This window comes from Thunnus thynnus, chromosome 10, assembly GCF_963924715.1.
Source record: "Thunnus thynnus chromosome 10, fThuThy2.1, whole genome shotgun sequence".
Taxonomy (NCBI): Eukaryota; Metazoa; Chordata; class Actinopteri; order Scombriformes; family Scombridae; genus Thunnus; species Thunnus thynnus.
In genome coordinates, this window is record NC_089526.1 from 17,328,500 (window position 1) to 17,342,894 (window position 14,395).

Here is a 14,395-nt window from a genome sequence, read left to right on the forward strand (position 1 = left end):
CTAAATGATTACCGACCAATGATTACAATTGAAAATAATAATAATACCTCTTTTAAATTAATGGTTATTAATTATTGTTGACAAGCCTACACAATCATTATTGTTTTAATTGATTACTACTGGTGTCATTATTAATCGATGAGGAATATACTGTAAGTATCATCATCAGTGTGATTTTCTGACCCACAGTAGGTGAGTGTTTTGCTGACGTCATCCGCGTTATCCCCAGACCACGCCTCGCTTTGTTACTGTGGAAACCCGTTGAGATTGATTAGTGTAGTAAACCAGATGCCCACTCGGTTAGCTGGCAAAGGTTAGCCAGACTGCTAACCCAAATCGAGAGTTTTGCTGCCACGGTATCGAAAATTTACAGAAGGCGGAAATGGCTCGACTCTAACGTACGGGAGTAAAATTCCAGGTACATTACGTCTTTTTCTTTTCACTATGAGTGCGTCTCTTTGCCGTAAATTGCTAACGTTAGCTTTCTGATTCATTGCCCAGCCTAGGTTAGCTCGCCGAGGTAATGTTAGCCAGTTTAAAGTTAGCAGTACATTGAGTCACCCAGTCAGGTGATTTCAGTCAGTCGGACTTACCACATGTGTCTATTGCCATGTGCAACATCCTCAGACACTTAAACCGCTCATAATGCCTCGTCATTATTTATTTAGACTTTACAGCAGGTAACTGTTAGGTAGGTAGCACAGGTAAGTCATTGTTAATGTTAGTACAGTGGCTCCTGACAAAACAAGTCCCGACTGGTTCAACAAGCCACCCCCAGACACACACACACACACACACACACACACACACCTCAGTATCATTCATTCCTCGGTGTGCAAAACACATTTTCAACCCTGTTCAGGGGAGGTTAAAACTTGTATAGAGTGGTTAATACATAACACACAGGTTACACCGTTACCCCATGAAAACCCCATGTGATCTTTTTTGTCTGCTAGTCATGTGGTTCAAAGGTTATGGCTGCAGGTAATGTCACTTAATTGAAACAGACTCAGTTAAGACATCATTGGAAAATTGTGTAGCAATCTCTGATAGGTAAGGTGTGGCAAAAATGCTTTGGTCATTTGTTACCTCATTCTGTCACATGATGTCTACTCCCTCAACTCCCTCATAAAATGGTTAGTTTTGTGTAGCGTAAAATAAATTGAGTTTGCATTTGTTGTTTCATTAGTGCAGGGCAGCATTTTTCCTAAGTCAAAAGAATTTTAGTTTCCTGTCAGGGGACCCAGCTGCACTAAAACATTTTTCAACGTGGAAGCTGTCCAGAATTTTTCCCTTGACCTATTTTGGATAGTTACAAAAAAATGGATAGTAAGATATATACTTTGTCTTCTTTGATGTTTCTTTCTATATCTGTACAGACATGTTGAAAGGCAAGGCAATGCTACCCTCTGTTCTATTTTGTAGCTTTAGCTTACAGACTAACTGGTGTCTTGTTTTCTGCAGGTTGCTTGCTGTGTGACTCTTTGCCAAGGAGTTTCCACATGCTTTGACTCTGACTTTCTCTGCTGACACACACTCAAATCTTACACAATCCAAAAGCTGCGTGCACCAAGCTCCAACGCACACTGACAAGCCACAGCGATCATTGTCACAGACCTACTCTAACCCTAGCAGCAGCTCACCACAAACACACAGTTACTGAAACCCATAACAAACATATCGCCACCCCCATCCTCCCACCTCTTTTGCTCTTTCCCACTCCTCCCATCTACATACCTCTGGAGCAGCCCAGGACTCCTCTGCTTTTGCTGAATTTTGAATCAGCGCAAGCCACAGCGCAAGCCACAGCGAGGAACACCACCGCTCTCGAGCTGACCTACTGAATTGTGTACACTGATCAAATATCAGCATGATGGCCACAGGATAAAATGTATGGAATATATTTTTACCACATCATTTTTTTGGACACATTCATCTCATTATAATGATGATTCCTACCTCCTCCTCCTCTTCAATTATTTGCAAGTCTATGGCATTGTACTGATCACAGTCACAGTTCAGCTTTGAACCAAGAAGGTGCTGACCAGCAGAGATGCTCCCTGAATAATAATCTTGGACTCTTCTTTCACTGGGAGTGATTGGGATGAAAACAATGGACATTACATGCTCTATTAGCACATTATAACATAGTACAGTTGTACTTACACATATAAGAAAATAATATCAACATACCAACCATCCAGCGAAACAAATGGTTCCTCTAAATCAGACCTTAATGGGAGGAGAAGCAGAGGAAGGAGAGGCCTCAGGCCTTCCAGAGAGGAGGAAACCTAAGGAAGAAGCAAAAGACAGTGATAGTGAGAAGGACGAGGCAGAGGACATGGTTGAAGAGGGCAGAGGTATGCAGATCCCTCTGCATCGCTGGGTAATGCACGGGGCAGTGATGTTTGGCCGTGAGTTCTGCTACGCCATGGAAACAGCCCTGGTGACACCAGTGCTGCTACAGATAGGTAAGGAGACACAGTACAGTCGTGGAGACAGACGCACTCTCGCCCTTTTCACACTTAAACTGTTGTTGGTGATGTCATAGGTACCTAAAGATGAAAATTCAGCAATACGGGCAGCACAGGAATTTCCATTCATTTGTATTGCCAGCACATTTTAATGTACTCAAGGTGAATTTGTGATAGAATACTTTTTCAACCTGAGATAAGTATGGGGTACAGATATTAGCAGAACCTGTATTACAACAACTTGCATTCACAGATGAGTGAATACTACGGCCAAGTGCACCTGTCTGTCTAATATGTACACTGTATGCTTTGTTCAAAGCAAGCAGAAACATCAGTAGTAGGGGAATGGTTATAAGTATTGCTATATAAGTGCAAAGCTGGTGTATATCATGCTTTGTTTACTCTGTCAGGTATCATGGTGATATGTGTGGCAGTCTGCCCCTGGTTAGTGTCATGAAATTGGGAGGCCCACTGACAGTTGGGCCAGATTCATCATCTTTTTGCTGGTTTATTTTCTACATCATAGTTGGGTTTGGTGATGCCCACCACAGCCTTACCAAGAACATTGCCCCCCTAGTCTTAACTTCAGCTGCGACAGTAGCAACGTGGTGGAACTTGACTGTCACTGCAATAGCCAGACTGGATCTCTGGCTTTCCCTGGCTGCACCACTGTGTCATGTAACCTGTGTTCCCAGCAGTAACCCTAACCCAGGGGCTATGCAGCTTGATGTCAGGTTTGCCACCATAGCAGAAATGGAACAAAGGCATTTTCTCCTGGCTAGGTATGACAAGAATGTCTAACACAGCGCATTTCAGTCTCACTGTTTTCCTCCCTGTTCACAATATTGTAGGAAAGACTATGCTTAAAAACTCACAACCTCCCAGGTTGTGATAACATCACCTTCAGAAACATTAACATGTTAAACCTGAATGATGTACTACCAGTTTGAACAGGTGACTCATTAGCAGTAGGTTTTAACAGGGTTGACTTCTGAGTCACCCTTGTAAAAACACACATATATATGTATGTGTACAATACAGTTGAACGGTATGTCAGGACTGGGTGATTTCAGTCTTGTATATTATTGTCAAATAAATCTGTCTATCTATAATAGTTAGCTGAATTTCCTGGAGCTCCTCAAGCTTGAACGTGTATTTATTGCTGTACTCTCTTTTGGATTATCTGTGAGTACAGTAGATGCACATTTTTAAGGCTCTGTTACGGGAGCAGCTCTGTTGCACGGACACATCTTCTTAACTCCAAATAAATATGCTGTGGAACCTTATTTGGTAGGTGGACACTTATCCAAAGCACTTCTAGGGCAGTGACTCCTAACGCTGTTATTCATAAACATAACTAATCACCCCTTCAAAGCTACACAGAGATTTCTGTTTGTTTTTTATTTAGTAAAAGATTTTATAACATGCTGTACTTAGTTGGAATGTAAAACATATCTACTCACATACTCTAGCTAATAATGCAGTGATACTATTCTGCACTTTAAAAGGAACACCCAGGAAACCCATAAAATTCTCCTTCTTTGTCTGTTTCCTGTTTTTAAAGAAAGAAAACAATAGTTCAGCAAGAATCTCCTACAGCAAGCTCCCCTAAAGAAGGATCAGATTATTCCATTGAATGCCTGAGGATTCTGAGAAACAGAATTTGTTATATTTTTTCATTGTGGAGAGTGGCACAGCAAAAATGTATTTATCAAATATGACCCACAATTGACTGATAGAAAAGGTGACACTCCAGTATGAACCAAACTGTGACCTCAAGAGTGATTGTGGTCAGCTACTGCAAAGTACTGTAGATGTAGCTGCTGTTTTGTTGACATATGGGAGAGTGAAGGCAGGAGCGGAGCAAGGCAGCGTGGGTAAGATGTTGTTCCCGTGAGAACCAGCCAGCTCGTCCAGCCAGCTGACTGGATTCGAGGCAATGAGACTTTTACATTGAAACTAAAGGTCTGCTTCTATATAAGGGGTAGAAAATCAGGATATTGTCATCACATTTTTTTTGTTGCTAGAAATGAGAGCTGGTGCATTGTCTCACATAAATGTAATAAATATGTGAGCCATGTTGACAATTGCCAAAACACATTGGTATTGAAATTGCTATAATGATGAGTGTTTGCTGATATTAATGCATGCTGAAGCCTTCTTCTTTCTTTAGACAGGCTAAACTGGAGCTGATTTCACCATTTCCCTGGTTGATTGACGCATATTTCTGTCTGTGGTGTTGTAACAGGCCACCTCATGATCTGAAATGTCCCAGTCACTCGAAAACCCAGAGGAAGCTGTTTAAGAGCGATAATGTTTCTACAGCTATGCATGGGAATGCAAGGGCTGATTTATGCTATGCTTTTATAAACAACAGAACACAGGAAAATTTAAACTGTTTGTGTGGAGAAAAAAAACTGGAAAAGGCTTCTCTGCCAAGCAGTTCACCATTTCAGTAACTCTGGCAAGTTCATGCATGACAGAAGTATGAATAGATTAGTTCAATGATTTTTTTCCCAAGATAACAGCGCAAAACAGAGCCCAGTATATAAGTAATTCAGTTGTTGTCAGTTGTTGAGTCAGTGGTTAATTTGAGAATCAAAACAACTATTACTGTTAGGGAAACCTGACTTTTAGACAAGGTTTATGATAAATAAAACAAATTAAATTCAATGAAAATGTTTTTCAAATAAATGATGAGTAAAAAAAATGGTTCTAGCGTTATCAGAAATACAAAGCAAATAGTGTAAAAATGAACACAAAAGGTAACTATATTACATGCAGCAAAGCTTGTTTCAAGCTACATGCTCAGTGCTGAGTTCAAACACACACACTTTTTCTGCCTTTATTATGTCTTAATTGCATCTGTTATTTTTTGCTGAATCATATAACATCAGCAAATAAAACTGTTACTGTTTCAACACTGGAGTGCCCTCTGGTGTTTTTTATTTCGTTGAACTGTAGCTCGGGGAAATGCTTTCTTGCAAGACTTATTGGTTACAATATTGTGAAAGCACAGACAGCAACACAGTATGTTACTGTAATGATGTAGCTTATTATTTAACTATGTTGTCAAATGTAACAAGGGAAGTGGAGACACATGAGGTAAAGCATTGTTTCATATCAAACCTTTTGGGGGAAAAAAAAGCTTTCACCTAATCCCTTTCTGAATAAATATTCTGTTTTCTATGTTTGTGTGTTTGTTTGTTTTAGGTCTTCCTGAGCAATATTACAGTTTAACATGGTTCCTCAGTCCGATCCTGGGTCTCCTCTTCACACCTGTGATTGGCTCAGCCAGTGATCGCTGTACACTGCGGTGGGGCCGGAGAAGACCGTTCATTCTGGCCCTGTGTGTAGGCGTGCTGCTGGGGGTGGCACTGTTTTTAAATGGCTCATTAATAGGTGAGTAGAGAGTTTCAGAGAGAGTCATTGCTTTACAAAATTACATTAATCGCTGTTTAACGCAACTGTATTTATACTGTGATGCTCTTTCAGGCCTTTCCATTGGTGATAGCCCCAACAGCCAGCCAATTGGCATTGTCCTTACTGTAGTCGGTGTAGTGGTGCTGGACTTCTGTGCTGATGCCTCTGAGGGACCAATTAGAGCGTACCTTCTTGATGTTGCTGATACTGAGGAGCAAGATATGGCTCTTAATATTCATGCCTTCTCTGCTGGTAACACATACATGCATACACAAACACACACATACGCACTGTTCACATAGACAATATCAGCTATGGAAGAAAAGATCTATAGGTAATACATACATACATACATACATACATACATACATACATACATCGTCATAATGCACAAATTATTTCCAAGACCCTTCTCAGAATGTTTTAAACATGTTTTACATTTGTAAACAGTACAGTGTCAGAAATTCCTTACATCAGTTCCTGTGTCTTGCACTGCACATTAACTGAAATGTGTGTCTATCTCTATTCCCATCTCTCCAGGTCTCGGTGGAGCAGTGGGCTACATGCTGGGTGGTCTAGACTGGACTGGCACAGCTCTGGGACGTGCATTTAAGTCACAGGAACAGGTCCTCTTCCTGTTTGCAGGCATCATCTTCATTATCTCTGTCACACTGCACATGTTCAGTATCCCTGAACGACCTTTTGCCCCATCCTGCCAGCTTAAAGCCACAGGAAGCGGGGAGTCGAACAGCCAGTTGTCTTTCAGGCCTGCTGGCCACACGCCACCTTTACTTGATGTGATCGCAGAGGAGGATGCCTTCGCTCAAGATCAAGAATCAGATTCCGAGGAAGGGGAAATGGACTTCCTCGCTGTGGAGCGAGTGCGGAGTAAAAGCGATTCAGTCTTAGCTATGCCAGACGCTACAGTTGAGTTGGATCCTGACCTAGACCCAGACGCACAACTCTTCCTGCCAGAGGTGCATCGCTTTCTACCAGAGACAGAGGCGGATCTAGAAGATGCTTTCAAGCCATTGGATAGCAGTAATACTCCAGATGGACCACCTGCCCTTACTGATGGGATGGTGGTCTTGGAGCCTAGAAATCCCACCTTGTCTAAGCTTAAGAATCCAACAAACTGTCTTCCTCCTCACCTTCAGATCAGTTCTGGCTCAGAGGACTCAAGTCTGAAAACCCAGGTGATATACAACTCACCTGCTACAGTTGCAGATATTGTATGAATGCATGTTGAAAGTACTGTGAAACACATTTTATTGCTTGCACACAAGCAAATGAACTGAAGTAGAGTAATTTTCTATGTGATTATTATCTCAATTTTTGCAATAGGGATAATGTGGAACTCTTCAAAGACAGATGATCTTAGTACTGTGCTTCAGATATATATACTCCTATGTACTGATTGTCTTTTTGTGTATTTAATGTGTTTCTCTCCTGTCCAGCAGACCAAGGTTGCCAATGGTTCCAATGCTGGCTTGTCTTCCTCTGAATACTCAAATGCAATGAAAGGCCACGCCTCCTCCAGGGTGGCGAGCCGCCCCTCCAGTACCTCAGTTTCAACACGACCGCACCCACACACCTTCTACAGACAAGTACAACTGCAATCCTTACCTTTTTTACTTTTAACAATAATCACAAGTGTTTTAGGGAAAAGGTTCAAAGGTAAAAAAAGCTGATCTTCATTTTTTCCATCTCCAGCCCTCTTTCACTTTCTCCTACTATGGACGAGTGGGATCACAACGCTTTAGACTGCGGCGGACAGGGCCTTCAAGCCCTCGGCCAATCACCACCTCCCGCAGTCTGAATGATCTGAGCGACCTCCAGCGGCCTGCGAACAGGCGGGAGTTGCAGCTGTCAGCTAGCAGTCTGTCATCTGAGGGCTCCAGCAGTGAGGGGGGACCAGACAGGGGCACAACTGTCCGACTGCTTTGGTTGTCCATGTTGAAGGTGAAGTAAATTGGAAATGTCTCAAATATTGAGGTGTTTTTGCTCCTATTTTAGTGTTGCGCTGCAACACTTTCACAACATTTCAAACCAAACCTCCCATTTTTGTGAAAGTCCTGTTCCATGTTCACCTGCTCGTCTCGATTTCTCATCTCTGTTTCTGTTCTCAATAGATGCCGAGGCAGCTGTGGAGACTGTGCGTGTGTCACCTTGTCACGTGGTTCTCCATTATAGCTGAGGCTGTGTTTTATACTGATTTCATGGGACAAGTGATCTACCATGGAGACCCCACGGTACACACACTCAAACACCCTCATGCTCTTGTGTGTTATGTTGTTTGATCATCATTGTTGACATACAACGCACACATAAACACGACATGTTACGCACATCTACGTCTGTGTAGACAGTAGACACTGTGATCTCAGTCTAGTCTATAATATATATCTATAATAATTATGTTTTCTCAGGCACCATCCAATTCCACTGAACTACAAAATTATAACAGAGGAGTACAGATGGGCTGCTGGGGACTAGTGGTCTACGCTGCTACTGCTGCTGTCTGCTCTGGTAAAACACACACGCACACAAACTCAGTTTCTATTTTCAAATTAGGATTCCAAATCATTTAACTGTCATATTTACATACAAAATAGACCCTCTTCCCATATCTGCCTCCAATAATTGACATTTCTCTCCACCAGCTATCCTTCAGAAGTCCCTGGATAATTTTGACCTGAGCATTAGGGTCATCTACATCGTTGGAACTCTGAGCTTCTCGATAGGTCAGTTGCCACAATAGAATACAGAGCTAACGACAGTAAGATGTCATACAGTAGATTTGGGAGGAGTTTTCATATTGTCTTAATGTGTGCAGGAAAAAAAATGTGTCTGTGTATTCACTAACTTGACCGCGAGCCTCTCCCCACCTCCTCATCTTAGGAACTGCTGTGATGGCGATCTTCCCTAACGTTTATGTTGCCATGGTGATGATCAGTAGCATGGGCATCATCTCAATGAGTATCTCCTACTGTCCCTATGCATTACTTGGGCAGTACCATGAAATCAAAGAGGTATTTTTACACAAACATAAACACGCACACACACATCCCACACTTATTGTTCCTAACTGACGGTACACAATAAAACTTTCATGAACTCTACATCAAAAAAAGTAGTCATCTAAAGGAAACAAAATTTGCAATTGAAGTCAAAGTGTCTCCTCTCATGTTCCTTTCCTCAGTACATTCACCACAGTCCAGCAAACACTCGAAGAGGTTTTGGTATTGACTGCGCTATCTTATCCTGCCAGGTGAGCATTTACACTCATTTTTACTTTATACACCCCTCCTTATTCCCTCTAAACTTACCCAGCAGTATCCATCCAGGCAACATTCACCCACTTCTAATATTATGACTCAATTGAAAGGGTGTTACCAGTGGTCATCAGCCTCATAGATACGGGTTGGAAGGGGCCTGCCACACCTACTAGTAGGTTCAGAAGGGCATTATGGTTATTAAAAAGACAATTACATCTGATTGACAAGAGCCGTGACACTGTTTACATAAAAGTTGGTAAACTCTTCAAGTAAAGGCGTGGACTGCCCGTCCACCTCAAGGTGTAATTATCAGTCTTTACAGCTTGAGCACCTGGTGTGGAAGTTAGTATGCACACAGACTATCTCAGTGGGCTTTTCAGTGCAGTACAGTGCATGTGTCACCTTTGAGTTACAGACGCCATCTAGCGGCTGTTGTAATTATGACCTGGGGAAGTGACACAGTTCCAATGACGTCAATATAAGATGATTTGATAAGATGATTTTTCCCTTGATAGGAGGAAGTGGGTTGGATGGATAGCTAGATAGTTAGCTGGCAACCTGCAAGTTGCATGCAAAGAGACAATAGTCTGAGACCATTGTTCGCCTCTGGGACATTTTCACTGCATTATACTGCCGTTTAACCTGACATTTTTACTGCATTCATAACTGATGGTTGTCAAATTTTAACCACTTTTCAAGTGATCATTTTAAACCAAACCATGATATTTTACTAACCCTAACCAAGTGGTTTTTGTGCCTAAACCTAACCAGACCTTAACCAAAGTGTTAGCACATCATAAAACATAATTATTGTGTAGTGTAACATAGCAACATATTACCTACTGATAGGTGCCACGACCTTATTCCAATAGGTTGATATGCACCTACTAGTAGATGTAGCAGGCCCCTCCTAACCCCCATATCTGTGAGGGTGATAACCATTGATAATGCCCATTCAGTCGAGTGATAACATCCAAAACAAGTGTAACATTTTGCTATTGGACTTGAACTCGTCACAAACAGCATGATTTTGGCTGAGGACTATGATAACATGATGCATTTTTCCAAATATTTGTCTGCATCATAAAATTTTGCTCTATTTCCAGGTCTATATCAGCCAGATTCTGGTTGCATCAGCCCTTGGAGCTGTCATAGATGCAGTTGGCAGTGTACGTGTCATCCCTGTAGTGGCCTCTGTGGGCTCCTTCCTTGGCTTCCTTACTGCCTGTTTCCTTGTTATTTATCCTGATGTGGAGCCCAGCAGCTCAGAGAAGGACCAGGGCTTGTCGAATTTGCCTGTAGATTCAGATGCAAATGGGGAAAGGACCAGTCAGAGTCTGGCTCTGCTGGACCTCACAGACAGAAATAGTTTGATGAAGACAGAGAATCACTCTGTTGTCTAAGCATTAACACGGATATAAGGTTTTATGTTTATCCTCACCAAGCACATTCCACAGCATATGGAGATTACATCAAATGCATCTGGTTTACTCATTTGACAGCCTGTCTTGCTGAAGGAGGAGAGACAAAGAGAGAGGGCAAATGTGGCAGAAAATTGACATCTCATCTACAGAAAAACGGGTGGGATGGATTTGGACAGATTATCTTCTTGGAAGACTGATAAGGAGAATAAATCTAATTTTGGGGGGATTCTCCGCTTATCCTGTAGCTACCTCAACCCAAACCCAAATAAATGTTTGGATGGTTGTGAGCCATTGAAAGGCAAAGAGCCAGCTGGCAATGATTTGGTCTAACTGTTTAAACTAACTTAGTTCAGACTACTGAAACAAAAACTTTTATTGCAAAAACATTCATGGGAAGCACACATAGCACTTTCTGTCTCACTTTTGAACAGCGTTATAACACAGATGCTGCAGAATGACATAATGACTGTCATATGAAATACATCTATGGCAGGTCAGTGGCATATTTCATTTCACAGAAGCTGTTCCATAACTGCTTAGTTGACAATCATAATGCTGTAAAAGTGTCACTTTGTGTACCTCTGCATTACAGGGCTGAACAGAGATGTAAAAATGTGTTCCAGCCTGTTAATTGCATTATATTGTTTTTTTTTTACATACCAGAAAGTTTCCAAACTGTAGGTAAAAGCTTCTACATTTGTTGTAGACAAAACAATTATTTTTTATTATACTTATTTTTAGTACAATTTATTTTCATACACGTTTTTATTCAAATTTTTGGCATTGCAATCTGTTTTTCAGGCTAGTGTGTGGTTAGAAGTGCCATTGTTTGATTTGAGAAAAAAAAAAAATTCCACTGTACGGAAACATACAAAAATTCAGAATGCCATATTCTCCTTTAATGCCATGATACAAAAGCAACATTTTATTATTGTAGCTGAGAAATTGGAATTAATCTGCAGATTAATTAATCTGTTATCTACATTGATCATATTCAAATTACCAACTGTCATCCATTATGAAGAGTTACAGAGAGTTTACACTGTAAATTACAGGTTGGCATTTGTTTTGCTTCCTACTGTGTGAATTTAGAAAGTGTTTTCAAATATAAATTAAAAATGTAGTTCATAGTTGTCATATCCAGCCTCGCAGAAAATAATAGAAATACTTTGTAATTGGCAAAAATTTGCAGTTTCTGATTATACTTTATATAGGAAGCAAAATAACCCAGCTCTGTTTACAAATTAGCGTGGTGTGCCATTCTGATCAATCCTGCCTTAAACTGTGTCCTGCTCCCCTATTTCCAGGTTTCAGTTTACCTCAGAATAACAAATATGAGAAGAATCTGCGGATAATCGTGAACATTGAGAAGTATGCAAGATAATATTTAGGAGTGTCATTAACAGTACAGTTTAGACTGTGTAATACGCTACAGACCTGTGTATAGTCTAAATCTAGTGTCTCTAATCACTGTTGGCTCCAAAGTTAATCTTAAACACTATTAAATATGAGGGTTACTCTAAGTGCCCCTTACAGTAATTGGTCACAGTGGCCACAGCAGTCTTCAGCTCACTAATAGGAGCATTATTAGTTTTGGTTTGATTGGGGAGATTTAATGTCACATGCTCTGAAACTGTTCCAGAAACCTGTAATGCTTCATACAAAATGGTAGAGAGGGCCACTTCTATGCAAGGATCTATGCAAACTTAAAATCGCCTTACTGGGGTGTCATGACCAAATGAACCGATGAAAATGAAACGTGACCACCTCTATGTGGTTTCCTCCTTAAAGGATTGTTCAACACAGAGGGAACAATGTCACAAGTGAAAACATTGTGAAACATTGCACCAAAGTTCCTTGAAGACTTGATTGATGGTGAGGTCTTACTGCACCCTTCTTTACTCTGGGACCATGTATCCTACTGGATACATCATCTGCCTATAATGACAAAGTGTCTTCTTTGGTGTAATCGCTGTCATTGTGGTTTTTGCACCTCAAGATTCACACAGCCTGATATACAAGCACAAAAAAGGGAACATCCTCTTTCTGTTGACTTTTGCATCACATATTAAAGGGAAACTGTTGAGAGCCATGATATTGCATTATATAATTACTCACTAACTGTAAATAATGCAGACACTTGGTTAGTGTGTGACATGGTGTGTGTGCTGTTGTGTTTGAGAATTGTTCAAAAGCACCTTTTAATAAGAGGTTAGGGTACAAAGTTTTGTTAGTGTTAGGAGTTCACTTTTTCAAATATTATGTTTTCAAAACAATACGAGGTTCCAAATTACAGCACCAGTCAAATATTTGGACACACCTTCCCATTCCTTTGAATGACAAAGCGCGTCCTCACTTTTGACTGGCACTGTCCATTATGGCAAGTTCCTGTAAATCCAAAAAGAAATTGAATGTTTCATAGTGGAACCTGCAGATTCACTTAAACTTTTCTTTTCACCTTTTTATTATAGGACTAGAAAAAAGGACTGGTGAATCAAAGGCCATTTTTTTCCTCTACAGCTTCCATCCCTCTCACAATAATAAATAATAACATCAGTTCAGTGAGTAATTTGATTCCAACTGGTTGAAATATTTCAGAGCTGTCACCAAAACTGTTTTTCTGTGGAGAAGACAGTTTCCACTATTAGTGCCAAACTACTGAATAAGAATCCATCTGGCTTTGTATGGTTCACTGAACAACAGCAGGAAATGACAGCTGATGTATCTAAAAAATTACATTATTTTAAAATATCTCAGATTAGTGCCCACTAAAATCTGAAAATATGGAGTGATTTTAAAAACACCTGTTAGGGTTCAGCAAAGTTATCCAGATAAGAACCTTCTTCTTGAAACAGGCTGTGTGTTGGAAGTGTTTTTGATTTTATACAAATGTTTTTAGACTTTCAGGATAATATTCTGTTTTGGTTTGGAGGTCAATCACTGGTGGTTTTTAAAAGTGATTTTTGGATCTTTTTGCTGCTGTACAGACTTTTGTACATTGAGAACAAGGTATTTTTGTACCAAAAATTTAAAAAAAGAAAATGAATGCACCTTCAGTTGTGTCTGTTTTATTGATAATCTCACATTACACATTTCTAGCTGCACTCATCATTAGCTGTTTTCTTTTTTTTCTGTACAAATATTAGGGATAGTTATTGGAAAGATTAAAAGTTAATTTAAGCAATAAACTACAAGAGCTTGATGTAGTGAGATTTAGAAGAGATAGAAAGTGTACGCACAATACAATACATTGTACTTACATTTGTTTTAACCTTTTTATCAGACTGCATTGCCATTTTGTTTCACTTGTCTTGCGAGGAAACAAAGAAATACTTTGACCAGTGAGCATATCTTTCTCTCAAAGTAACAGAAAACAAACTTCTCAAATATTCAGCGGATAGTCAACCAAACATGTTTAGACTCCACCAAGTATGTACAATGCTATGAGTGAGTCCATATTAACACCAAGTACATGACATTGTACTGTTCTTAATTTGTCATGAATTCATGTTACAATTCAACAAACTTTAATTGAACAGAGTGTGCAATTAATTCAATATAACAAATTTTCAGTATCTTGAAAATAATACCCCTCTGCTAATTTATTTGAAAGTTAGTTGACCATGTTACAGAATATAAATACCACAAAAATGAAGTACTATTCATTCATATGTTCGTAAAACTAAGTGAAAAATCAATTTGTAGTATGAAATAATTTATACTTTGACGATGATGAACGAGATGATGCCAACCTGTAAACATCAGTGTATGTTGTATTATTGTATCTGGGCAAAAC

General features: G+C 40.1%; 1 protein-coding gene across 5 annotated transcripts; it reads left to right on the forward strand.

Moving 5' to 3' along the window:
• Positions 1–249: 249 nt before the first annotated feature.
• On the forward strand, positions 250–13,655 carry slc45a4b (solute carrier family 45 member 4b). 5 transcript variants are annotated; one of them, XM_067601627.1, is made up of 15 exons: positions 250–418; positions 1,465–2,471; positions 5,688–5,876; positions 5,970–6,149; positions 6,438–7,093; positions 7,355–7,504; positions 7,611–7,859; positions 8,030–8,149; positions 8,327–8,426; positions 8,561–8,641; positions 8,799–8,929; positions 9,100–9,168; positions 10,282–10,344; positions 11,907–11,970; positions 12,391–13,655. In XM_067601627.1, the coding sequence occupies exons 2-14, from the start codon at positions 2,213–2,215 to the stop codon at positions 11,952–11,954; spliced, it is 2,295 nt and encodes a 764-aa protein (XP_067457728.1). In that variant the 5' UTR covers positions 250–418; positions 1,465–2,212; the 3' UTR covers positions 11,955–11,970; positions 12,391–13,655. The 5 variants fall into 5 exon arrangements, 4 of the variants coding, with proteins under 4 accessions (XP_067457728.1, XP_067457727.1, XP_067457725.1 ...); XR_010930412.1 differs by having other exon boundaries at positions 10,282–11,970; XM_067601626.1 differs by having other exon boundaries at positions 11,907–13,655.
• The last annotated feature ends 740 nt before the right edge of the window (positions 13,656–14,395 follow it).

What these genes read in the sequence shown, in the direction of transcription:
- slc45a4b (XM_067601624.1), top strand. Translation starts at nt 2,213, where the DNA reads ATGGTTCCTCTAAATCAGACCTTAATGGGAGGAGAAGCAGAGGAAGGA. An exon ending in CACACACCTTCTACAGACAA is followed by an intron (nt 7,505 to 7,610) that starts GTACAACTGCAA and finishes TTCCATCTCCAG; the next exon opens with CCCTCTTTCACTTTCTCCTA. An exon ending in GCGCTATCTTATCCTGCCAG is followed by an intron (nt 9,169 to 10,281) that starts GTGAGCATTTAC and finishes CTCTATTTCCAG; the next exon opens with GTCTATATCAGCCAGATTCT.